The sequence below is a fragment of the Meriones unguiculatus genome, chromosome 5 (genome assembly GCF_030254825.1).
Source record: "Meriones unguiculatus strain TT.TT164.6M chromosome 5, Bangor_MerUng_6.1, whole genome shotgun sequence".
Lineage (NCBI taxonomy): Eukaryota > Metazoa > Chordata > Mammalia > Rodentia > Muridae > Meriones > Meriones unguiculatus.
Genome location: NC_083353.1, coordinates 88,778,172 through 88,805,741, shown reverse-complemented (window position 1 = coordinate 88,805,741; position 27,570 = coordinate 88,778,172). Strand labels below are relative to the sequence as shown.

General features: G+C 38.5%; 1 protein-coding gene and 1 non-coding gene across 2 annotated transcripts; both read left to right on the top strand.

Annotated features, from left to right (window-relative positions):
• The first annotated feature begins 44 nt into the window (after positions 1-44).
• Positions 45-26,932, top strand: Tmf1 (TATA element modulatory factor 1). The gene is made up of 17 exons (XM_021642355.2): positions 45-326; positions 2,274-3,481; positions 5,034-5,137; positions 6,138-6,264; positions 7,992-8,097; positions 9,491-9,633; positions 10,184-10,350; positions 10,698-10,854; positions 13,093-13,185; positions 13,537-13,693; positions 17,798-17,990; positions 18,747-18,816; positions 19,041-19,133; positions 20,937-21,038; positions 21,305-21,457; positions 22,423-22,548; positions 23,495-26,932. The coding sequence occupies exons 1-17, from the start codon at positions 185-187 to the stop codon at positions 23,636-23,638; spliced, it is 3,285 nt and encodes a 1,094-aa protein (XP_021498030.1). The 5' UTR covers positions 45-184; the 3' UTR covers positions 23,639-26,932.
• LOC132654412 (small nucleolar RNA SNORA36 family) lies at positions 16,511-16,642 on the top strand. Its single transcript, XR_009592065.1, has one exon. It is a non-coding gene; the product is annotated as a small nucleolar RNA SNORA36 family (small nucleolar RNA).
• Positions 26,933-27,570: the final 638 nt, after the last annotated feature.

Genomic DNA, 27,570 nt, shown 5'->3' with positions numbered 1-27,570 from the left:
TCCGCCTGGGCGGAACTCGGCTCCCGGATCTGGTGGTTGTGTACGTGGAAGGGCGGCGCATGCGCGGCGGCACCCGGCTCAGCTGTGAGGGAGGCCGAGAGCTGCCGCGCGGCCGCGGGGAGCGGTGGGCTGGGGCCACCGCTGAGGCCGCCGGAGCCGGCGGGGCCGGCGCTGAGGAGGGGCCATGAGCTGGTTCAACGCCTCGCAGTTGTCCAGCTTCGCCAAGCAGGCCCTGTCCCAGGCCCAGAAGTCCATCGACAGGGTCCTGGACATCCAGGAGGAGGAGCCGAGCGCCTGGGCCGAGGCCATCCCGTACGGCGAGCCGGGTAAGCGGGCCCCGGGGTGTGGAGCCTGCCTGCCGTCAGACCCCAGCCCGCTGCCTCGGCCCCGGAGCGGGTCCTGCTGGCCTCAGGCTTCAGCTCCAGGTCTGGTCCTGGCCCCAGGCCCTGCGTGCAGGGTGCTGAGCACAGCCTTCGGCCCCTAATTGCTGCGCGTCTTCCGCAGTTTGCGTCCTAGGTCCGAACTAAGTAAATTTCAGAGTCAGGGAGCCCCGCGGGTGGCATTTAATGAACACGCTTCGTAGCACAAAGACTTCACAGAAAGCTTCCTCGTCTTCAGAACAACCCGAGTCAGGGCTGGTAGTACCCGTGTTGGACAGAAGAGCTAAACGAAACCCAGAATGCATAAATAAGTCGCTCCAGGTGAGGCACACACTGTCCTGGGGCAGGACCAAGGGACTGCGTGCTCCAAGAGTTCCCACCTGTAGCTTCTCTGCAGAACCAGGTGTTTCAGACTGGCCGAATCGACCCTTTTGAGGGTTTTTAGTTGCTGTGTCTTTTAAGTCTAAGGGATTCTTGCACACTTTTACGTGTATAGCAATGGACACAGGATGCAAACTTTGGATGAAAAGAGTGCTTGACCACTCTCCGGTTTCTGGTTTTCGTTGTACATGGTTAAAGACCGGGGGCCGAAAGTGTGAACCATTGATATCTTGGTTTATGTATGTTTGTAGGTGTGTTGTGATCTTATTCCTGTGTTACATGACGTTGCTACTGAGTTGCCTTTTGCTGTTGGACCCCGGAGTTTGAGTTACTAAACTCGAGATCAGTTAACTTTCAAATATAAAGATACTCTCCTTGCCCCGCCCCTCCCTTGCCCCCCCCCCCCCCCCGCGCCTTTGAAATCTGAGGTATGAATAGTGCTGTATAATTTATTTTTAAGGACAGGTTATCTGGAATGGAGTCAAGTCTTTTTAAATGCTATTTTCATGGACCACGCATTGTGTGGCTGAGGAATGGGATAGTTTAAGTGAACAGGCAAATTTAAACCCTGGCATCCATGAGGATGATAGTTAACTTGTAGACCTAACTTAACTAGCAGATCGAAGCAAGCTAGCAGACCTGATGTTGCTTTAAGCAAGATCACTGAACAAGTGCATATAAAACTCTGTCCCCAACTCAGTTTTCTCAACACTCTTCATTCCAGGTAACTTTGGAATATTCCAGTTAGACTTTGTTAAAGGACTTCTTGGTTTTTCAAGGAATCCCCAGAGGTTGTGTGTATTCTCCACCAACTTCCAGTTGTACACAGTCTGGGTGGTTTTGCTCATCTACAAAAAAAAAATGTAAAGAAACACCTGGGGTTTGAAGAGAGAGGAACTTGCAGACTGGTCCTTAAGTACATAAAAGGGAATTTATATACTAGCGCTGACTGTTCATATCTGTTAAATTATGGTTTTTGAAAAAGAACGTCTCCACTATCTCAGGTTCAATGTTGAGTGGTGCTGTCTGTTTAGCTTATTAAGTTTTATTATCTAATGTTACAAGAATAAAAAGATTGTGTGGCTGAATAGTGTTGTGACTACATGTGGCCTGTTAGTGAGGATTTGGACTGTTTTTGTGTGTATCTGGGACTTCACATGGGCTATAAAACCTATATCATTACTTTAAACATGTACTGGAGGGGATGTACTTTAAACATGTACTTGCTTTGGTTAAGCAAAGCCAGGCCCAGTCTTGTACTTGTTTGTAGATCCTCTCAGGTCAGCCTACACTGCTTCTATTCTTTTATAGAATAGAATCTATTCTATAGAAGATTAGATTAAAGTTAACCTGGAAACTAATTAGTGATGCTGTAAGCAAAGAGTTTACCTGCTCCAAGTTCCAGGGTCTATTTCATAGGCTTTCTTTTCTCTCACTTGATAGCTCTGATGATGATTGAAATACTAATGCTATACATGTTCTATTTAATCAATTAGTTTATTTTTGTCAAAGGAATAAGTCCCCCTGTGAGTGGAGGATGGGATACTTCAACCTGGGGATTGAACTCAAGCACTGAACCTCAGAGTCCACCAACAGCCTCCCCTAAAGCAATTACAAAGCCAGTTCGAAGGACTGTAGTCGACGAATCTGAAAGTTTCTTCAGTGCCTTCCTCTCACCATCGGATGTCCAGACCATTCAGAAGAGCCCAGTGGTCTCGAAGCCTCCAGCTAAATCACAGCGGCCAGAAGAAGAAGTGAAAAGTGGTTTACGGGAATCATCATCCCCTGGCCAGTCCAGAGCTTCTGAGACAGATGAGTCAGAAACGAGAGACTCCGTGTGTGCGTCTGGAGAAACTCCAGCCGTGGGTACCCCTTCACCTGTGCCTGCAGGCAATCATGAAGAAGCTGCTAGTAAAGAGTCTGACGTGAAGGTGCCCACTGTGCGATTGAAAGCATCTGAAGATGTAGTTAATGTAAATGCAGCAACAGAAGATGTCTCTACCGCGTCCACTCAGTCCCTCACAGCAGAAACTAAGGACATGGCTTTGGAACCTAAAGAGCAAAAACATGAAGACAGACAGAGCAATACACCTTCTCCTCCTGTTAGCTCCTTCTCATCGGGCACGTCTACCACCAGCGATATTGAAGTTTTAGATCATGAGAGTGTAATAAGTGAGAGCTCGGCTAGTTCAAGGCAAGAGACTTCAGATGCAAAGTCCAGTCTTCACCTGATGCAGACTTCATTTCAGCTTCTCTCTGCATCTGCTTGTCCTGAGTATAGCCGCTTAGATGACTTCCAAAAGCTCAACGAGAGCTGCTGCTCATCAGATGCTTTTGAAAGAATAGACTCCTTTAGTGTGCAGTCTCTAGATAGCCGGAGTGTAAGCGAAATCAACTCAGATGACGAACTGCCAGGCAAGGGCTATGCTTTAGCACCTACAGTAGTGAATTCTTCAACCCCAAAGACTAAAGTAGTAGAATCCACTGAAGAAAAAGATGAAGAAGAGGAAGGAAACGAGACATTAATTGCACCTTCTGAGGAAGCAGAATTAGAGGAAAGTGGCCGAAGTGCTACTCCTGTTAACTGTGAACAGCCAGATTCATTGGCTTCTCCTACACTAGTAAACGAAGGGCATTGTGTTTCTGGACCCGTGGCTGAGCAGTGTGAGGGTGCTGACAGTCAGCCAGAAACACTGCCGGAGAAAGAAGATGTTTGCAAGGTAACTACAAAGTAGAGGAGGGGCTTTGGGTATGTTTTAGAGATGAAAACATTTTCATAGATGTGTGGTGATTTGAAAAAGATCTTTTGATCACTTAATTGTAGCAGTAAGGATCTTAAAATGAATGAATAATTATTTCTTTTAAGATATTTGGAATTCCCGCAAAGCAGTTATGGTAGACTAAGTAGATATTATAAAAAAGCTCAACGTTTCCATTTTACATCTTTATTGTTAAGTCCTTATCACTTTAAAATTCTTTTATGCTCTGCACATCCTTATGTCAGTTTGCAAAGGACTGTTTATGTTACATGTATCTTTAATTTTTCTGAAAATAGAAATCTTAAATCAACTTGAATGTTACTGTTTTTATATTTATATTAAAATGTTTTGCATGTATATAGTATTTATGGGAAATTTTAGATTTCTTCTTTTAGTTCGGCTTTATATGAATACTGTTGATGCTTTCCTGTGATTAATATTCTAATGTTGATGTTTCATTGACATGACAAGTATACTTCTTACAGTGTTTTGGCTTGGTTTCTCCTTATATTTTATTATTATTACTATTATTATTATTTTGCTATCTGCAGTTAATAGCTGTCTTACATGAATGAGAAAAGGAAATGCCCAAGGAGCAAAAGTAAAACTTAAGAATGACAAATGACTTCTCCTTAATACATACAAGAGAGAATGGTGTTGATTCTTTAATGTTAAACCACAGCTTTGGTTTTTCTTGATTCGTAGAAGTTGAACGAGAGCCGGCATCATTAATAGGCTTCTGAAATGTCTATAAAACATATGTGGAGAAGTGTACTTTAAGTACTCAGTTGAAAACAGCAGATTTTGTTCCCTGGATTTAATGTTATTTGGAAACAAAATGCCTTGCTGTACTTTTGAATGAGCAGTAGCGACTCTAGAAGACATGCTGGCGCTTTGAGACCCTGTAAGGAGGCACTAGTTACTGTTCATGTTTTCAGGTATTTTGGACAAGACTTTTCTGAAACTGGAAAGGCACCTTCGTTTCCTTTTCAGATAAGTGTATCACTGCCTTAGCAAGACCTAAGACATAGATAATTACTTCTGCTTCCTTTGTACTGATAGGAAATTCAAATTACATGCTTATACTTAAAAAGGTTTATTTATTTACTTATTTTATGTGCATCAGTGTTTTGCTTGTGTGTATGTTGGATCCTCTGGAACTGGATTTATAGACAGTTGTGAGCTGCCATGTAGGTGCTGGGAACTGAACTCAGGTCTTCTGAAAGAGGAGCTGGTGCTCTTACCTGTGGAGCCATCTTTCCATCTCCCTGCTTACGAGTTCTTAAAATTATTTTTGTTTTTAGTTCAGTGAATAACAGTAAAAAAATTTACATATTTGGGCTAAAGAATAATAAGACTACAATGGGATATGTAGCTAATGCTAAACTAAGATGTGAAACATTACACTAAGGATTTGGAACCCTTACTTGACTTTTTTGTTTTTGTTTTTATTTAGTATGCAGCTCTTTACCTGCATAGCAAATGATTGACTTGTGTTTGTCTCTTTATCCAGACAGTTGAATTTCTGAATGAGAAACTAGAAAAGAGAGAGACCCAGTTACTGTCTCTTAGTAAAGAAAAAGCACTTCTAGAGGAGGCTTATGATAACCTGAAGGAGTGAGTATTCAGAGCACGTGAATGATTTCACACAGTGTGTATAGTCCAGTGTACTTTGTTTTAAAAGTAAGTCCGTGTTTCACAGTTTGGGCCTGGAGAGATGGCTTAGTGGTTAAGAACACTTACTGCTTTTGCAGAGGACCTGTGTTTGGTTCCCAGCAGCCACATAACTCCAAGGGTACCAGGCTCATACATGGTATATGTTTATACATGCTTGCAAACACTCATTAAATAAATCTTTACAAAATGTTTTGCAGTTTATCTTACTTACAGCCACTGAAAATTGAAATGTTCCAATTATAAACATATTTCAAGATAGTTTTTTTCTTTTCAAATTATCATTACCATATTATCTTTGGCATTGAAAACTGTTTCATAAACACACACACATATATATATTCTTATTCTTCTTTTAGTATTAGAGATTTAAAACATAAATTTAGTGAGAATTGAAACTCTATAGTTAAAACCACTGAATTAGTTTACTTTGACATGATTGAGGAAGTGTGACACAGAAGATTTAGAGTTGAAACATTTACTTTTGACTTGGTTTTACACGTCTAATATTGGTGACATTTTTACCAGTGGGTTTTGTCTCAGGTTTTTTTGAAATTAGTTTAGTAGGGTTGAGGATACAGGTCTGTAATAGAGCATTTTTCTAGGACGCACAGCCCTTTATTCAATCCTGAGCAACACCAAGAAATATATAAAGAATAAATTTAGCAAGTAATTTTTCTTTGAAAAGTAATTGGCCGGCCAGGCATGATGGCACATAATCTGTAACTCCATCAGAGAAACAGGCAGGAGGATGAGTTTAAGAGGACACTTATACTATAGTAGGACCTTGTCTTAAAAACAAAACAGAATAAACGTTTGACCTCGCCCAGTTCTATTTTAATATGGTATATATTGGAGAAAATGTTGTCTGCATTTTGGGAACTGACCTCATCACCTCTAGACTTATAAACAGTATCTTCATTCTCATATATTTTGAATCTAGTGAAATGTTCAGAGTAAAAGAAGAGAGTAGTAGCATTTCTTCCCTGAAAGATGAATTTACACAGAGAATTGCAGAAGCAGAAAAGAAAGTTCAACTAGCCTGCAAAGAGAGAGATGCTGCTAAGAAGGTAATTGAAATTAAACTCTATAGAGCTCCGTGAATGAACTCATATTTTGGTATTGGAAAAACTAAATATTAAGAACATACAGTATATTTATTAACAAGTAAACTGTAGATTTTTGATATATTAAAATTGGTAGATTTTGATACTAAAGAAGTCTAGGGAATGGAGAGTCAGCCGAGTTGGTTTTGAAGTGCTTGAGCAAGCCTGAGGACCTGAGTTTGCATCTCCAGAACTGATGTAAAAGCCAGGCATAATGGCCTGTGTCTGTAACCCCAGTGCTGGAGTAGGGGCCCAGACATAGTTAGATCCTTGAAACTCCTGAGCCTTGCCAGATTGATGAGCTCCAAGTTCAGACCATGTCTCAGAAAGATAATACGGGCAGTGATCAGAGAAATTACCTGTAGTCTGCTGTATCCTCCCCAGCTGTGCACACAAATGTACACAGCTACACACACACACATTTTCTTTAAACAGGTATTTATGTAACATATAGGAATCCTTGCAAGAAATATTACAAAGATCATTAAGGTAATTAAAAACGATAATTCATCAGAATAAGTTACAGTTAAACCTAAATGGTGCTATGTACGTTTTAAAAAGTAATCATTAGTCCCATGGATTATTTTCCTACCACTTCAAACATATATGTCTTTAACTTCAAATTAAAAGATTAGTTTTTAGTGGCTAATGACTCCCTTTTGCTGTTCGTAACATTCCTCATCTTTGATGCTGTTGGCATTTAGGAGGCTGATTCTGTTAGGGGGCTAGTCTAGTCTGTTGCAAAATGCTTAGCAGCATCCCCAGCCTTTCCATGTCATTATAGTCATGCCTTCCCTGCTTAGTTGCTGGGAATGCCAGATGCCCTTTGGGAGCAAAGCCATGTCTGTTGAGGAGCTGTTGTTGCCAGGCTCCCAATCAAGAGCAGTTGTTAACAACTTTGTTGCCAATATGTTAACAACTGTGGCTGTTAATTACTGTGTGAGCCCTACCTGTTACTAATAACTTGTATGCATTTAACTTTTTAAGATTAGACTGCTTTCCGAGTTTGTTGGTATTAATCTCACATTTTAATTCTCTATGTGGGTATGTGTGTTTGTGTGTGTGGCCATGTGCACTTGCGCTCACTTGGCATACCATACCACATGTAGGAAGATTAGGAGAGTTTGCAGGAGATGGTTCTCTTTCCACCATGTAGATCCTGTACATTGAATACAAGGCATCAGACTTGGTGGCGAGTGCTTTTAACTGCCAAGCCATTTCACAGGACCCCGTTCTTACTTCTTGACTAATGTTAATGGTAATTTATTGTTTTTCTGTGTGAACTCTTCCACAAAATCTCATGCTTCGTTGCTTTCATTAGCTAGCTCATTTCAGACACCAGCAATAACTTGAGGTACTTAACCAACAAACCTCTTCCTGTCCTATACTGTTGGGTTGTTCCAGATGCAAATATTAACCTATAGATTATATGTGTAGAGACTGAAGGACAGTTACCTTCACTCATCTTTCCATATTAAAACTTGGTTATAGAACTGATGAGGGTAGGCTTTTATAGGGTATTCAAAGCCGTTTCTTTGTCTTAATTAACTAGGTAAATGGGCTGACTAAAATGATAGACTTATGGAAATGTGATTGTAGGTTGGTGGCTTCTTCAAACAGGGGAAAGCTGGAAAAATATACCTAGAATTAAAGTAATTCTTAATGATAACCACAGCTTTTTTTTAAATTAGGAAGTGAAAACCATAAAGGAAGAACTTGCCACTAGATTAAATAGTAGTCAGACTGCAGACCTGTTGAAGAAAAAAGATGAACAGATTCAAGGCTTAATGGAAGAAGGTAGGTATTTTGTTGATTACTAAAACTAGTCTAAGAAAAGGAAAAGTACTTAATATGTAATAGATAGTACATGTTTCTTATAACAAATATTGAGCTGGGCATGGTGGTACATACCTGTAGTCCTAGCTGCACAGGAGGCTGAGGTAAACTTGAGTAACACAGTAGCAACCTTCAAAAAAGAAAGAAAAGAAGAGGGAGTGCATGAGGTGGGAAGGAGGAACAAGAAAGAAAGGAGAGGGAGCATGGGAAATGAAAGCAAGGAGGCTGTGGACTTAACCCGCAGAAGTGCCCTTTGAAGGTTTAGGAAGAATGGGGTAAGATGTGAAAGAAATACATGTTATGGAGCTTTTTGTTCTACGGAGGTTTTCTGAAAGTCTCCAAAAACTAGGCGGAAATTGGTGCTGCCCCTTACAAGTTTATAACAGTCCTAAAAAGAGCCCATCATTTACACATGGTTATCTAAAGGCTGTAATTCTAGGGTCTATACAATCTCAGAATCCCTAGTTTGAGTATGATGAGAATGGTTTTAACATTTGATGACTTATTTTTATTTTGGCTTTTTAAATTATTCAGCCTTTTTTTTTCTTTTTTTTTTAATCTTGGAGGTCTAGTTTTTCTTCAGTGTGTCTTTCTTTGCATCTTTAAGCACAATTAAGATTGTATATTCCGTGTGCAGCCTTCCTCATATGTTACTGTGGTATTAAATGCTTTGTATGTCATTACTGATGGCTGTACAAAAAGTTCATTGAATGGCGATATTGCAGTTATCTTAATGATTGTTAATGTTGGATCTTTTATATTTACACTGTTCATATTACAAATGTGGGGTGAATATATTTGATGTCATTGAATGTAAATGTGTTTTAGAACATGTTAGAATTTAAGGACAATTGGAAGCAGTCACTTCATTTGAAATTAATTTTACCCAACTTTTTTTTTTTTACCTTGCATAAGAATCCTTTCAAATAGTGAATATACTGAATATTACTCAGTACAATAATAGACATGACATACTTCCTGTCTTTTAGGAACTTATTTTATAAGCTAGAAATATGGGACCACAGATAATTCTAAAATACAGCTGTAAGCTGGGTATGGTGGTCCACAACTGTAACCCCAATTTGGGAGACTGTGGTAGTAGGAGGATCCTGAGTTTGTGGCTAAAGATCAAATGAAGACTGTTAATATCTTATTTTCTAGAATCCTTTTATATAATACTTATAGTATTTATTGACAATTGCTGTCCAAATGAGTTTTAACAGTGGAGTTTAAAATTGTTTATGGTAGTAAAAACTCATTGCATGCTACTGGTTAGATAAAGCTTTCTATGAGGTTCCTAGACAGTCATTGTTTTGTTTGATTTTTGTTTTGTTTTGTTTTTTACAATCACCAGGAGAAAAACTTTCAAAGCAGCAGCTGCATAATTCCAATATCATTAAGAAATTAAGAGCTAAAGATAAAGACAATGAAAACCTTATTGCAAAGTTGAACAGAAAAGCTAAGGAACTGGAAGAGGAGTTACAACATCTAAGACAGGTGACCAGCAATCATTGTTCTCTGAATATGTATTGTTCCTACTTTCTGTAGTTGGCCATGGCTTGTGCAGCATTCAGAATGATTTAATGGGATATCATGCAAGAAAAAAAGTTTTAATGATAAATGAGTAGCCGATAGGTTACATAATGTCACTGTGATCACATACTTGACTTGACATAAACAACTTGAAGGAGATGTTTCCTTTGACTCAGGATTCGAGAGGATGAGATTCCATGGAGGTGGGGAAGGTGTGACAGAGAGGGTTGGTATGTGGTGGCGCAAGTGTGTGTCAACTGTTTGTTACATGGTGCCAGTCAGGGAGAGGAGAAATGGGGCTGTGCTGACCCTGAAGGCTTGTTCTCCAGTGATCCATTTCCTCCAGCCGAAGTTTCCACAGCTTTGCAAAACTCATGACCACATGTTCAGACACATGCTGGTGGGCCACAATTTCTATTCAAGCTGTAACCAGTGTTAAAAGAGATTCCTGGAATACATTACCTACCATGAATTTTTTTATTGAAAAGTGCTCGTGTCTGTTTTAATAACCTAGGTCCTTGATGGCAAAGAAGAGGTTGAAAAACAGCATAGAGAAAATATTAAAAAACTGAATTCTGTGGTAGAACGCCAGGAGAAAGATCTTGGCCGACTTCAAGTAGACATGGATGAACTTGAAGAAAAGAGCCGAAGTACTCAGGCTGCCTTAGATAATGCATACAGGTATACAATATGCAGCGTAATCTTTTATCACAGGAAATTGAAGAAGTCTCTTATCTTTCTTTTTATAAAATTATTTTATGTGCATTGGTATTTTGCCAGCATGCTTGAGGAGGCCAGAAGAGGTTGTTGCTGCCATGTAGGTGGTGGGAATTGAACTCAGGTTATGCAAGGACAGCCAGTGCTCTTAAATACTGATTTGTCTAGTTCAGTGTGGTCCTTACTGTGGCTAGTGTTATTGTAAGGTGTTATTTGAGATTTCCGAGGTACATAGGAATTGCATTAGTATGGGTATGTGTTTACTTTTGTGTTCTATTAACAAATGAAAAATATCAATCTGCTTTTTAAAGAGAACTTACTGAACTTCACAAAGCCAATGCTGCTAAGGACAGTGAGGTACAGGAAGCTGCTCTGAGGCGTGAGATGAAGGCTAAAGAAGAACTTTCTGGGGCACTGGAGAAGGCCCAGGAAGAAGCCCGTCAGCAGCAAGAGGCGTTAGCACTTCAGGTGGACTGCTGGTTAAAGCCACTTTTTATGTATTTGTGCATGTTTCTGCAAAGTGGAACAATTTGCTAACAAATATGAATCTTACATTCAGTACATCTGGGAGTCTTCTATGACTGTGTTACTGGCAATTTTAGAGTAGTGGATTGTACAAATCTTACTTGAATCTGTTTTAAAATGTCCTTAGTGTGATGCACACACCATGCTGTTATTGCTTGGTTTTCTGTGAGTTTTATATTTATTTATATACCATTGAGGACATAGCTCAGTGGTAATGTCTGCCTGCTATATGCACGGAGCCCAGCACTGCCAGAGGAAAGAGAATTTTATGAAACTAGGTATCCTGTTGCCAGAGTAATGTATGTGCATATAAATAAAAGTTTCAAGAGACTGCCTTATATATAGTTGAACATATTTGTAACATTTCTGGAAGTTCATTAATCTAATGAAGAAAAAAGTTTGGCATACTGTGTTTACAAAATTGTCAAATAGTGTCACGCAGTGATTGCACACACCTTTAATCTTAGCACTTGAGAGGTGGAGACAGCTGCATCTCTGAGTTCAAGGCCAGCCTGGTCTACAGAGCCAGTTCGAGGAGAGCCAGGGCTACACCATGAAACCCTATCTCAAATATATATATATATATATTGAGCATCTGAGATATTTTTTTCGAGATTTTCGGGTTTCTCTGTGTAGCCTTAGCTGTCTTGGGCCCACTCTATGTTGGCCTCAAACTCAGAGAGATCCATCTGCTTCTGCCTCCCCGAGTGCAGGGATTACAGGCATGCACCACTGTGCCCAGCACATCTAAGATCCTTACACCTTTTGGCTGTCACTAATGATGCTGCTGTACTCATTACATTTTGTTTTGTTTGATTTCATCAGGGCAGGTGCTCTAACCCAGGGCCTGTTGTGTGCTAGGCAAATGCTGTTCTGCTACACTACAGTGTCATCCCACAGTAGGTCTTATGTATGCAAACATCTAATTTCTCAAGCACTATTCAAAACATACAGAATTACTCTCCGCAACCTCAAGTAACTTTTGATTTTGTTTTATATTTTTGGTGGAATAATTAGTTCCAATATATACATACATATATATATATATATATATTGAACAATATATATATATATATTGTTCTTGCAGACCTAGGTTTGGTTCGCGATCTCACATGTCCATTTAATAACTGCCTGTAATTCCTGTTACAGGTGGTCCTGTGCCCTCTTTTGACCTCTTTGGGCGCCTGTACAACTGTGTGCACTTGCATACACTTATACACACATACCCCCCCTTAATCTTTAAAAATTCTTTCAATTTAAAAATACATTACAATAATAAAGAAAAATTGAAGGAGTAAGGAATAGGGTATGGGACTGCCATTCTTAAAAACTACTGTGATATATACAGATTGCTAATTTTATATTCTGCTTTATTAACATTATCTCCATCTAGGTTTTTTTTTTTTTTGTAATTGATGATCATAGCTATGATAGTCTTTCCATTTAGGATGAAAAAATATTTCATACATTGATTGTAATTTTTAATGCTTGTGTTCATGTATCAACATTTGAAAACAGATGGCTGTTTAGAGTTCTGGTTTCATTTTTGTTGTTGCCAGGCTTGCTAATGCCTCTGGGCATCTCTGCACCATAGATTTAAGTCTTCAGGACTGTAATGACCAGATAGATGTCTGACACCATTTCTGATTATTCAAATATGATGCCACAAGATAAAAAAAAAAAAAAGTTGTGGCAGTGACAGAGTAGGCAGCTATGTGTGAGCGGCGCTGTTCCTTGTTTTTGTGCTGAAACAATGTTGTGCAGGTGACCATCAACTCTCATTCTAGACTCCCAAATAGCTGTTACTACAAGCACACACCATCAAATTCTTTCTTTTTTAGTTTTGGTTTTGATTTGTTGTTTAGCTAGGGTCTACTAAGTAGCAGAGACCTATCTGAAACTCTCTGTGTAGCCTACCTGGTCTAGAAAAGGAAGTACTGTGCTCACAGGTGTGTGCCTAGGTTTTATTTGTTAACTTTATAGCTCATCTAGTTCTGATCTCTGCTCTCTTTTACTGTATGGCAGGGCTGTGCAGACTTGCACGCTTTTCTTTGGCTAACAGAGTCTTAACAGAGTAGGTAGTGAATATACTTACAGCATTGCTTAAGGAGCGGTATGTGTACAGTCTCATGCCAGCAGGAAGTTACAGCCAGTGCTCTGACAGTGTTGTTTGTCCTGCAGGTGGGGGACCTTAGGATGGCACTGCAGCGGGCAGAGCAAACAGCTGCCAGGAAAGAGGATTACTTACGCCACGAGATCAGTGAGCTTCAGCAGGTATTGCCACAGCTTTTCCAAGGCCAAACGTGTGTCTTCTTGAAGTAACATGACCACTCGCTAGGCTAGTATTCTTGGATTGAAAGTATTACTACTATACATACAATTGGTTATATTTTTGTAGCATATATGAACCAAAGTGATCCCTGGGAAAAACATAGGAAAATCTCTAATTTTGTTTTAAAGGAAGTAATTTTATCATGATAGATTTGCTGTATATTCAGTATTATTTTTGTAACATAGCTAATTATTTTTTTTCCTTGGAAAAAACTGGAGTTTAGGTTTGCTGTTGTTTTTACTGTTTTTTTTCTCTGTCAGTGGTAATGATGTGGGGATTTTTTTTTGTTTCAGAGACTACAAGAAGCAGAGAATAGAAACCAAGAGCTGAGTCAAAGTGTTTCATCAACAACAAGACCATTGCTTCGACAGATAGAAAACTTACAGGCAACTCTGGGGTCCCAGACGTCATCCTGGGAGCTGCTGGAGAAGAATCTTTCTGACAGGCTTGGTAATATCTTTAGTGCTTTGTGTTGGTGCAGGAAGCTTTCTGTCCTGTGTGTACACGTAGGATAGTGTACAACATTGAAATTCTCCTCATCTCATGCTGACATTTTGTGTCTAACGTGTAGATTTGTCTTTTCTTCTTTTTCATGGATACCTACTTGTGACTCTTTTAAAGCATTTTTCCTTATACACTCTGCCAGATACTTTACTACTTGCTGTTTCATTTTGTGTGTGTGTGTGTGTGGAGGTCAGAGGTTGATACCAGATGTCTTCCTCTGTTGCTTGTCTACCATATTTTTTGAGAGTGTCTCACTGAACCTGGAGGTGACTGATTTGGTAGATTGGTGGGCTAGCAAGCCACTTGCGTCCTTCTGCATTTGCCTACCTAGCTGTGGGATTGCAGGCATGGACTTGCATTTTATATGAGTGCTGGGCCTTCCACCTAGAATCCTTGTGTTTGCATAGGCAGCACTTCACTAAGCTGCCTCCCCAGTCCTGACTCTTCCATTTACTTTTATAGATGCTTAGACGAATCTTTCCCCCTCCCTCAGCTATTGTGCATCTGACTGCTTCCTAGCTTGTCTACAAGAATTAGACAGTAGTGATCAGATACAGTTCCAGATAGTGGTAGAATTCAGGAGCAGAGGCAAGTCTGAAGAGGCACAGGATAAAATTCAAAAGTGAAATGATGGAGTCTTCAGACTGCATATTCTGCTTCCTTATAGACACTCCTTGAGCTGTTTCTCACTGCTCTTAATAAAGGAAACAATATCAGGTGTTTCTTTTAGTCCAGGCAGGACTCACAGACAATTGATATATACTCTCTGGTTCCTAGGAAGCCCGTGTGTAACTTGAGAGATAGTGTTGTAGTGACACAGCAGATGAGTGAGGGTTGGGAAATAGGAGTTTGCTGTAGTGTTGTGTGTTGTGTTTGCTTTTTTAGTCAGCAAGAATGGAGTTAGTGAACTCCATTCTCTGTCTTTGAGTGACTCCTTGTCAATCATGGGGTGGCAAAGTAGTCTCTTGGCTTTCAAGTGTATTTAATACTTTGGAGCTGCTGTTTTGTTGATAGAGAACCTCGGTACAGAGGTGCAGGGCTCTTCCAGGCTACTCTGATGAAAACAGGGCCTCCTTTCTATTGTTTTTGGAATTCTTTGTAAGACTTGGTCCAGAAAAAGAATCATCTATGAAAACAAAAACATTTATAGTCTTAGGTTTTTAGATATACAAATATTTGAGACCAGGTGAAATGATATTTGAAATATTTTTCTTTTTATAGTGATGGGGTCAAAACCAGGCTTTATGCCTGCTTGGTAAGCTCTACCACTAAGCTAAACCTCTAGTCTGATATTAACACCTATACAGTGAACATTTATTTAGCATTAAATAAACAGCAGTAAATGAAGGTTAAAATTTGTACTTTGTGGATTTTAGATTGAAGACTACCTGCCCTTAGGAATGTGTGATAATGTGCTGGAATACAGGCAGAGACACAGACAGACAGTAAACTGCTAAGAAGATCATAAATATGCTAGGGATATGAGGTAACCTGGAGATGTTGCCAGGTCTGTCTTAACAAGGAAAAAAAAATATGGAAGAATTGGGCTGGAGAGACGGTTAAGTGCCTAAGAGCACTGACTGTTCTTCCAAAGGACTTATGTTCATTTCCAACACCTGCCAAGTGATTCACAACTACCTGTAACTCTGGCCTTTACAGATCTCTGCACACAACTGGCACAGACACATACACTAAAAATAAAAAGTTAACATAACGAGAAGAATAGTGGAAAGAACCACTGGTTTGGTTAAACTAGGCAAGCCTTATCTACTGCTCCTTTGTTTGCATTGAAATTTGTATTGATAATCAGGTTCCGTGTGTTTTTTCTGATTTCTCCAAATATCAGCAGTTTTTAAAATGAATATATAATACCGTAAGCGTATATAATCTTTCAGTCTTATTTGGATTTCTCCACCTTCATCTGTACTCGTATTTAAAATGAATATATAATACCGTAGGCGTATATAATCTATCAGTCTTATTTGGATTTCTCCTCCTTCATCTGTACTCGTGTTTCATTTGTACTCATGCTATTTGTACTTGTGTATTTATTTGTACTCGTATATTGTGTCTAGTGCTGCACAATTCTACCAATTGTGTAGGTTCCTTTACGTACCATATTGAAGGTGCTGAACAGTCCCAATAGCACGTGGATCACCCCTGCTGCTCTTACAAACACATGCACCCATCGCCTGTTCATACTCTCCCTTCCCTGTCGCACATCCATGAACATCACTGGTCTGTCTTCATTTCTAAAATGTTGTTGTTTCAAACATACTAAGCTGTGGGATTGGAGAAGGTACTCAGTGGTTAAGAACTCTTGCTGCTCTTCCAGAGGACTTGAGTTCAGCTTCCAACGCCCACATCAGGTGGCTCATAACTGTCTGTAACTTCACCTCCAAGGATATGACTCCCTCTTCTGGTATCTGAAGGTACCAGAACACAGGTGTGTGCATACGCACACACATACAAATTTTTTTTTTTAAATCTTTAAAAATGTTAAAGTAGTAGAATTACATAGTATGTGGCAGTTTGAAATTGGTTTTGTTAAGTTGGGCATGGTGCTGCATGCTTTTAATCCCAGCACTCAAGAGGCAGAGGTAGGCAGATCTCTGTGTTCAAGGTCAGCCTGGTCTACAAATCAAGTCCAGGACAGCGAGGGCTTGTTACACAGAGAAACCCTGTCTAAAAATAGAGAGAGAGAGAGAGAAATTGACTTTGTTGTCTCAGCATTATTTTCTGAAATGCACATAGAAGTTATCACCCCAGAGTGTTGAGTTCAGTTCAGGGCATCTTCCCTGTTCTGTTAATTAAACTTTGGGACATTGAAATTGGCTAAGTGAAATTTGACTGAATAGAGAATATTCTCTGTTCATATACAACTAGCCTACACAAGTAAATAAATAAAAATTAAAAAGTTATCAACGTTTCTATACTTGTCTTTTCATGGCTGAGTGTCAGTTTCTGGAATGTCTGTCCCATAGTTTAAGTGGGGAAGGGTTCTGGTCTGGTTCCAGGGTTTGACTATTATGGGTAAAGCTGCTATAAATGTCTGTGATCAGGAGTGAATTTGGCTGTAAATTTTCATGTCTCTGGATAAAGGACCAAGTATGCAATTGCTGGGCTGTGTGGATGCTCATGTTTAGTTCTCAGAAAATGCTGAACTGTTTTCACAGTGGCTATATCTGTGGGAATAATCCAATTTGTTCACAACCTTGGTAGCCTTTTGGTTGTCCCTAGTCTTTCTGTTTTTGCTTTTTTTTTTTTTTTAATTTATATCATTCAGAAATTCTTATATCCCATATTTTTAATTTTCTTTTTCCTAATGGTAATTGATGCTGAGCATTTGTTTCATGTGTTTATTTTCAACTTGGCCACACTTGAGGATCAACTGTCCATTCATAGCGTTTGCTCATTTTTTAACTAGACTGTCTATATTGTCACTTCTTAGAGTTTTATCTATATCTAAGCACTAAACTTAAAGGTGTGATTTGCATGTATTTTTTCCCAGTTTGTAGCATGTCTTGTTTTTTTATTTAAAAGAAAGAAAGGAGGAGGTAGGGTATCTCAGGCTGACCGCAGATTCTCTAGGTATGAGGATGAACCCCTGATCTTCCCGCCCCTTTCGCCAGGCCTTTGTGTTCTAGAGGTGCACCACCCATGACCTTATGCATGCTATGCGGGCAAACAACCAGTTAATCTCCATTCCTAGCCTGATTGTCTTTTCATCCTTTTCACCTACTGCAGAAGTTTAATGGTTTGAAAGACTCCATCTTTATTCTGTTTATCTTTTATTGGTCTACTCTTCCTGTGGATGTTGGGTTGTTCCAGTGCTATGTCTTGACTCTGCCCTGTTACTGAATAACTGTTTTCAGGTAACTACTCTGAGGAGAGAATGCTAACTTTTGCGTTAACTGATGTTGCTCCTTGTCTCAATTGGCAGACTTGTCTTGGTCTAGAAGTTTGAGATATTAGAAATTTGACGTCTGAGCCAACCTGGTGTCTGATCTTTCCCTGGCATATGTGTATGGTTTTCTTCCTCTATATCAGGTGAGTCGCAGACCTTATTGGCTGCAGCAGTTGAGAGGGAACGTGCAGCTACAGAAGAGCTCCTTGCCAACAAAACCCAGATGTCTTCAGTGGAGTCACAGAATGCACTGTTACGGCAGGAAAACAGCAGACTGCAGGCCCAACTAGAGTCAGAGAAAAATAATGTAAGAAAACTGGAGGATGAAAATAATCGGTGAGTATATTTGCCTGCATCCATGATATTCTAAAGCACCACTGGAAAGTATTTTTGTTAGGTTTTAGCTTCATTTCATTGAGAACTAAAAGTGAATAACGTGCATTATCTAAAGTCAGGGTCATTAGTGACATGCACTTCTTTTGAAGTTGTATGCTTTGTTCTACATGTATTATATTTTTCCAGCTAAAGTATAGGTTTTTTTTTTTGTTTTTGGTAAAGAGTTTAATGCCACCAGCAGAAAGGAAAGGAGGAGGGAAGGAAGGAGGTATGACTATGCAGTTTTCCAGTTTTTTCTAAATTAGTGTTTGTGTTATCCTGAAACCATGGGCTATAAAATCACATATCTGAAATTGCATAAGGTCAAAATGGACATGTTTTTACCCTTGGCTTCCAAAGAAAATGTACTTTTAAGAAAAGTAGATAAGTAAAAACGAAATGTCTGAACTTCCGTGAACTTTCTGTAGAACCGCTGCTTTTTTGCCACATTTAAGCTTGGAATGGGGACTCTTAAAATTACTGTTTAAATATCTCATTTTAAGTCTCTGAGTACTGGTTAAAAAAATGGGGAAAAAAGTAGAACTTTTCTCTTGTGCTTTAGCTGATGAGTGAGTCTCTGCTCTAGGACAGCCAGCTGGAAAGTCTGAGCTGGTATTAAGGGGCTTATAAATATGTAACTGGGGTTTAACAAGTCTCCGCTTGTTTTTAACAGCCTGTGCTATCACTTCTTTTGTTTAATTCCTTCTGGTTTACTAGGTACCAGGTTGAATTAGGAAACCTAAAAGATGAGTATGTAAGAACACTTGAAGAGACAAGGAAAGAAAAGGTATTTTTTAGTGTTTGTTTCAATCTGCCCCCTAATCCAGGGCTTACATTAGAGATGGATGGGGCTGGCAGTAACTGCTGAGGAGATAAGATGGGCATATGGAACCTTGTCTTTGGTAGTGAGATGGCAGCCTATATTTCACACTCTTGAACTTGGCGGTTAACTCATTGTGGTGCCATGGGTTAGTTTCTCAAAAATGATCTCACTGTATCTCCCTCCTTTAGACACTGTTGTGCAGTCAGTTAGAAATGGAAAAAATGAAAGTTGAACAAGAAAGGAAGAAAAACATTTTCACTCAAGAAGCAGTAAAAGAAAAGGTACTGAACTGTGTTGGTTTGTGATGATTTGTATAGCTTAGCTGTTGTGGGCGGCCATGGATCTATCGGTCTGTGGTTTAGTTCTACTGATGTCTTAAGTTTTTACCCTTCTAAAATTATTAACCTGATTTCTTGTGGTAGCATTGTCAGTGCTGGATGTAGAACAGACCTGAATTCATTTGAGTGCATTTACGTTGGTCTGTGATTGGTTTTGAATTATAGAAAATGTACTTTTAAAAATGAATTTTGTGATTTCTCACTGAAACCAGTGTAGCAAATGGCCCAAAGGCTACCTCAGAAGAAAGTTGGCTTCTTGTATTTTTCTCATTAATAAATGTAGTGAGGTTTTTGTTGTTGTTGTTTATTTTTATTGCATGTATATTTGTGCAGTGAACATGAATTTGTGTATGTGGGTTTACCTATGCTCAGGTGTGTCTATCCACATCATGTGGAGGCCCAGAGTTGACACTGGTTGTCTTCCTCAATTATTCATTCCATTGTTTTATTGAGGCAAGTCTCTTGCTAAACCTGGAGCTAGTTGATTCTGGCTAGTTAACTAGCTAGCTTATCGCAGGAATCCTGCTCTGCCTACTGCATGCTGGGATTATAGATAGCTACCACATTTGCCTGGCTCTTCTATAGGTTTTAGGGATCTGGACTCTGCTCTCCATGCTTTATGCACTAAACCACCTTCCTAAAGGCACTTTTTACAAACTCTGTTTTCTATACTTAAAGAATTTTAGCATACTTAAGAGTTAACACAATATGTTAAAATAAGTACACAAAAATGGAAATTACCTTTTAAAAGTATTTGGAGTTTTCGTAACTTTTTATTTTATGCTTATTTTATGTTGTGAGTATTTGCATGTTTGTCTGTTGCACATGCATGTAGTATATCTGTGGAAGCCACCAGATGGCATCAGAAACAAGTGACAGTTATTGTGAGTCACTATGTCCCTGCCTGGAATTGAACCTTGGTTCTCTTAAGCCAGTACTCTTTAACTGCTGAGCCATCTCTCCAGCCTTCAACTATTTTGTTATTTGGGTTTTCTATTTGTTTACTTTTCCAGACAGGTTCTTTCTGTGTAGCCCTGGCTGTCCTGGAATTTACTCTGTAAACCAGGCTGGCCTCTAACTCAGAAATCCACCTGCCTCTGCCTCTCAGGTGCTGGAATCAAAGGCATGTGCCACCACTACCCAGCTGTTTTTTTGCTTTTAATACACTAAAATAAAGTGAATAAGTCAGAAATTTTAACAACTTTAAGAATAACTGATAATATATTACATAATATGACATAGTTAGCTTCTGTAGGCTTTTCAACCAAAGCATTCTCATTCCATTAACACACATTTCCCACACAAACCCAGCTGATTGTGTTATAAATCAGACAAAGCAGGCTTTAAATTTTAATTTAAAATGTTTTTAATATACATACTTAGGTGTGTGTGTGTATGTGTGCGTGTCTGTGGGTGTGTGGTTATGCATGTGTGCATACATCCCATGATATATGTGTAGAGGTCAGAAGACAACATGCTAAAGTTGTGTCTCTCTCCTTTACCATATGAGTCCTGCAATTGAACTCAGATCAGGCTTGGAAGCAGCGTCATTACTGCTGAGCCATCTTGCCATTAGCTCTTAATTTTTGAATGCCTTTTATATTTCTAAGACTTCTGGCATTGAGAGATCATATCTATAACATACCATGGAGAGATTTAATGCCTTTGTTTTTATTAATTCTAGAAGTTTTCCTTGCTTCCTCTATTGTTTGCTCTTCAGTCTTACAGAGTGTTTTTCTCCCGCAGGACCCCAAGCCGTTTTCTGTTTCTAGTACTCCCTCCATGTCACGCTCGAGCTCAATAAGTGCAGTAGATATGGCAGGGCTGCAGATGTCTTTTCTGTCTCAGGTAATGGCTTACCTTCCTTACATGTGCTAAGTTCTTACCTTAATAATGGGAAAGGGAGCACATAAGTTGTCAGGTTGGCTGTCACCAGGACCTTGTTGGGGAATTCACCAGAATATAGTGCTAATTAAAGTGAAGAAATACAGATGACTTTCTGCATTTGAAAAAACTCCCAAACATTTCAAAACAAGAATTAACTGTATCTTTTGCTTGGATTTACTAGTAGAACATAATGTATGATAATTGTCTGTGTTTGTTTAACCGAATAGGATGAGTCTCATGACCATTCATTTGGGCCAATGTCTACATCAGCCAGTGGAAGCAATATATATGAAGCTGTAAGGATGGGAGCAGGATCAAGCATTATTGAAAATCTGCAGTCTCAGCTAAAGCTGAGGGAAGGAGAAATTAGTCATTTACAGGTATTGGGAAAAAATTCAGTATTCTATAGAAGCCCATGAAATAATGGATCCCAGTATGTAGTAGCCTTCATTTCGCCTGAATTTTAAGCACATTGGAAAATAAGATGAATTGGTGACATATAAAACCCAGTGTATATCATATGTTGATATTAAAAGCTAGAGCCAAATGATTGATTCTCCTGACTGCTAGAATTAGGCAGACTTATCTGCTCTGTCCTAGGAAATGCTGGGAGCCTTGTGCTGTGGCCCCAGAGAGGACATAGGGACATCTAAGAGCAGGAATCTTCCACTCCTTCCCAGCATTTCTTCGCAACAGGAAAGAGGGAAGTGTTGAACCAGCATGCTTGTTTAATCCCTCCCATGTATGCCAAAGGGGAAGTTTCTCTTGACTTTCCCACTGCAAGGAGAGACTAAAATGAAAGAGATGTACAGTAGAAGAAAGAGCACCGTAGGAGGGAGCGGTCAGAGTCACTGCGTATGGAGTGAGAACTAGGAAAGCAGCTTTTAGTTCTCAGGGTTACACTTTATACACTCAGAATGAACACCTCTTTTTCCTGTTTGGATAATCTTAATATGGATTGATGTATATCACCCAATAACTTGTCTTGAGAGTCCTGCTTGGTTTCTTACGTAGTGTGACGCTTCTAGCAGTACAAGCTACACATTTGGGAAGAGCAACATTAAAGTATATCCTCATTCCTCTGGAAATGTGTATTGTGTATTACTTTCTCAGAGAAAAATGTGTTTGTAGTTTTACAGAGAAATCACTGGATTTTCTTCTTTCTTTTTTGCATAGTGAACCGTATAAATAATAAACTTCTAAAGAAACTTGAGGCCCCTTTTTTCCCACTGCTCAAGATTATATACTGACATGTTTTTATTCAAAAATGACCGACTGAATATTTTTATGTTAGTAAGAGCATTAAGGTATGTTTTTATTGAAACCATTTTATGTTGTTTCTCAGCTAGAAATTAGCAACCTAGAAAAAACTCGATCCATAATGTCTGAAGAGCTAGTTAAATTAACAAATCAGAATGATGAACTTGAGGAGAAAGTGAAAGAGATACCCAAACTTCGAGTTCAACTGCGAGTAAGTATTCTTCACTTAAGGATACATTTAAGAGATGTTAATCCAGTTATTAAATATCTTGTTTTTAGTTTACATAAAATGCATATGTATGATTTAGTAATTAAGGAGTCAGTAGTTGAGTAAAGAATGTTAAAGATGAATCTCTATTGCTTGTGTCATTATCTTTCTAAAGTATGTTCACAAAATGTTTAGTACTAATCAAAACAATATTGTCTTTGTCCAATACTTTATTAAAGCAAGCATGTACATCATAGGCCTTTGTAGTGTTTGACTCGATGTTTTCTTCGTCACATTATTGTGACATAACTGAATGATAGAGGAGACTTATCTTGTGGGATAAGTGCCAAGCAATACTTAAACCAAATTAGTTACACAGACAAAAATCTCATCAAGGGTACTTAATAGGCAGGAGACTTATGAAATCGTACTTGGAGAGAGTTGTAGATTTAGTGGAGAAATGGTTGGTGTGTGGGTCTGTCTGTCTGTCTCTGTGTGTTATGTACATGTGCATTGGGATGTGTGATAGGAAGCCAGAAGAATAAGTGGGGTCCTGCTGTATCACTTGCCACCCTACTCCCTTCAGACAGGGTGTCACTGAGCCGGGAGCTTGTTTTTTTGTGGCTAGACTGCCTGACTGACCAGTAACTCCAGTGAGCCTTCCCCCAGTTCTGGGGCCACAGGCCACATGGCTTTTTATGTTGGTGTTGGGGTTAGAGCAAGGTCCTCATGCTTGCTCAGCAAGTGCTCTTACCCACTGAGCCATCTCCTCAGCCCTCCATCTAGCTTTTAAAAGAAGTTCCTCTTTTTTGGCTCTGTATTCCTAGATAGATTGGGTATGAGTTTAATTTTTTTAAAGAGACCAGTTAATATTTTTGTTCTACTTGTTATGTTTTTTATAACAACTATAGATGTTTGTATAGCCATTAAAAATTATAATTTTTTTTAGGACTTGGATCAAAGATACAACACGATTCTGCAGATGTATGGAGAAAAAGCAGAAGAAGCAGAGGAACTTCGCCTGGATCTTGAAGATGTAAAAAATATGTATAAAACTCAAATAGATGAACTTCTAAGACAAAGGATCAGTTAACTTGTGAGATTTGCCTTCCCATCAGACTGTGTGTAAACACTTAATATATAAATGCAGACTTCCAATAAATTCTGTTATAGAATTAGAAAATGGAAATTGCTGTAGAGTGTAAAAAAGTTTTTAAAAAATTCTTTTATAGTATATAATAATATTTGCAGTTAAATTATTTTGTGCAATATTTGAATTTTATTTTTGAAACTATTCTTTAAATTTTTATTTTTTAAAGATTTTTTTCTTTCTTTTCTTTTCTTTTTTTTTTGGTGCCTTGAACAGCACAGAGATTTATTACTTTATCCGTGTTATCAGCACACCTGGGAAGGGAGACTGGAGTTTTCATATTGTTGTAGACATATAGTTAATTGTATTGTATCTAATTTATATGTGTTTGTACATATTGAGAGATTTATAGAGTAATTTACAGAGTAACATCGAAATTTTGAAATCTTTCACACTGAAAACTTCAACATATTTCTTGAAAGTATTTTAAACATTCAACTAAAAAGGTTATTAAGCCTGTGACCACTCAATTATAAGCTAAGGATTTCCTTTAAAAGCAGAAGTTACAGTGACATGACTAAAAGTTAAAGAGTAATTTACGCTTAAACATATTTCTGTTTTGAAAATTTATTCCATGTATCTTCCACAAAAAAGTTTGAACAAATGTGGATACTAACTACCTATCCAAAGAAAGCTATAAATACTCAATATTAGCTAAGTGTAATTGGATAGTGGGAAATCTTGCTAGCAGCCAATTATGATAGATAGCATCAGTAGCAGGCAATTTTGAAGTATTTTACTACACTGTAAAATGAATCTAACATAATAAAATCATTAACAAAATTTACTTTTAAAATTAGTCAATTTCCTCTTTTAAAACTACTTGTTTAATTTCTTACAATTATTTTTTGGGACACTAAAATGAATGTTTTAAAAACAGTCGTCATAGCAAAACAGAAAAGTAATACATATACGTTTAAATTGGGGATTTTATAATTTTATGTAGTTGAACATTTTCTTTTTTGAAGCTTCAACAAGCAAAAATAAAAATAGCGAAAAAGTGGTGTAGACTAGTTTAAGAATATAGTTATGCCCTCTTCCAAATGTTACTTTTTTAAAAAAAGTTAATCTGGTTGTGTTTTAGACGTGTAAAATATTTTGATAGATTTTTATTACTTAAAATTATTTAATTGCCTTTATCCTAGTCCCTCTTTATCTGTCTTTTGCTTTTTGTGGTTTTAACTGAGGGTAACAATAATCCAAAAACACATGGAAATTCCAGAAATAGAGCTTATAAATGTTAAGGTCTATGTTCAGAGTAGCCTGCTGGAATCTCTCTGTGACTCAGTTTGTCCAGTGCATTCACACCCCTTGTCAGTCACTGAGCCATCTCAGCCTTTGAGTATACTGTCCCTAGTGTGGAAATGCTTGTCTTCAGGTAATCCCTTTGCTCTGTAATGGCCCAAAGGGAAGAAGCTGAAGGCTACAGTGCTTGCTTTAATGGAAAGATGAGCATCACCACTGGCTGTCTAGCTGGAGGCTGGCAGCTTCCGTTGTTTCAGGCACTCACTGAGGGTCTTAGAGCTGTCCTCCCCTTAGTGAGAAGGTGGGATTTCGAGGACAAGCTGTAAGTTTCAGTCACGTTTTCACCGCACTTGAGAACACAGCTCTGAGTACCTGTCTCGCAGAGTGGAGACCTTTTGGGGTGATTCAAGTGACCTTGTTTTTGTTCTTTGTGTTCCACACAGTGTTTCTGTTGTCAGAGCTCCGATTAGCAGCGTGAATAAATGTCATTTTGGTGAAAGTCACAGTCATGAAATTAAGTTTCTATATTTTAGTGGTAGAAAGCACTCATAATTTTTGCTAGGTTTAAAAATTTTAATATTCAGGGCAGGATGACAAGTCTGATAGCAATAAAAATGTAGAGTTAGAAGAGACAGGAAACTTCAAAATTTCAAAATTCTTGGCAAGTGTTTGAAACTGGTAGTTTGGGAAGTGTAAAATACTTTAAACAGATAGTTTAGAAATGTGGCAGAGAAAAGATTTTGAAATTAAAATTTCCTGTGTTCTAAATGGTACATCAGCAGTAAATATTTTTCTTATCAACATTAATAAAGTCAGCACACTTAAAATCTTCCTTATTTTATAAATCTTATAAATCTTATTTATTTGGAAAATGACATGCAACCATTTACATTTATAACATGATTAATAGCTGGTGTTCACACTGCTTTTATGTTGACTCGTATAGACTTAGACCTTTCAGTACATTCAATACATTTCAAGTTGATAAGGGGTACTGTATAAATTTCTACTGTAAAGGGGTACTGTAAATAACCTAGTGTCAGAATACTCATTAAACATTAAATTTATTTCCTATGTATCATTGAAAATTCTTTACCCAAATGCTATTAGAATATTCTAATGCATAGTTTGCAATTAAATGCTTCCATTCTTGAAAACATAAAAACAAGGATACTTGGAATTCAGCATGAAAGAGGCACAGGCGCTTGTTGGTATCAGACTCTGGGAGGCTGAGTGGAGAGAGACTGCTGCTGCTGGCCTCTTGATAGCACCCCATAGCATTTAGCATGCAGAATGTACCAAATACATGGCATTACAATTTATAATGTTCTAAGTATGGATGATTTCTAACTTAGAGGAATTTGGGTTTTTGTAGTTAAGTAAATGTAAAGAATATTCAGGAAGTATTTCCCCATCCTTCAATTATTTCATTAATTGAAAGTTTTATTTGAGTGCTTATTAAAGAGCACATGATTTGGGTCTGGAGAACACTTAGTGATCTTTCAGTGGGCCTGGATTCAATTCCTAGCACCTACATGGTGGCTCACAACCATCTGTAACTCCAATCCCAGGGTTCCTGTACCTTCTTCTAATGTTCTCAGACACCAGGCACACAGTGGTGCACAGGCACGGTCACAAAAAAAAAACACCCATACGCAAAGTAAAAATTACAAGAAACAAAAACACATGATTTGCAGTATTTCTAGGAAAGCCCCCAAATTAAAGAGGAGCGAGTGTGAATGTCTTATTTTACTACTGTTTAGTATTATAGGCATGTATGTTCTAGGGGATCATTTTTCATTTTCATTACAAAAAAAGCTGATCTAAGTTGTCTTATCCTTGGTCAGTTTTAAACTAAAAAAAAAAAATAGATATTTTGTAAAGGGCTAAAAGTATGATTTAAACTATAGATGGATATTATTTTAATTCCAAATGAAAGGTAATGTGCATAAGCATGGATCTGATTCAAATAAAGATTTGAAAGTCTGCTAATGTGTCTCACTTTGCTGTAATTCAGAGAGGTGCGTCTTTGTACATAGACCTGCGTTGTGGGATATGTAGGAGAGATTGTTTTTCATCAGTAAACACATTGTTGATTCACATAGAGACTTCCAAGTGAGGTTGAGAACTGCAGAATATCCAGATGACTCCCTGAAGCTTGCTTTCCTCTTGGCCGGCGTCAGAGCTGCCAGCGTAGCTACTTCAGGTCGCCTTGTCACACAATGCCAGTGTTGTCCCTAACCGTCCAGTGGCTGAGACCAGTCTCGGTTCTTGTTTTCTGTTTTTTAATTCTTCCAGTCTTGAAGGTAGCTCCCACTAAGGAGATTCAAATTTGGGTTTTGAAGTAGTTTCCTTTGTGTTACATGCAGCAACCGGAGAGCATTCAGGTGCATTGCAGTTTGCAAGGGCTGCTGAAGATGTTTTACATTTAGAACTGTCTGCACAGTTCCGGAATCACTTTTCCCTTCATACCAGTATTCCTTCTTTTTAGTAAACATTTTAAATAGTCTTTCCATCTGTGAAGTAGTGTATCAGTGTGTGTGTGTGTACTGTGTGCATGCACACCCTCACGGTCAGTGTACTGTCATTTTCCACTCAGTAATGGGCAGTGTACAGAAATACCATCAATT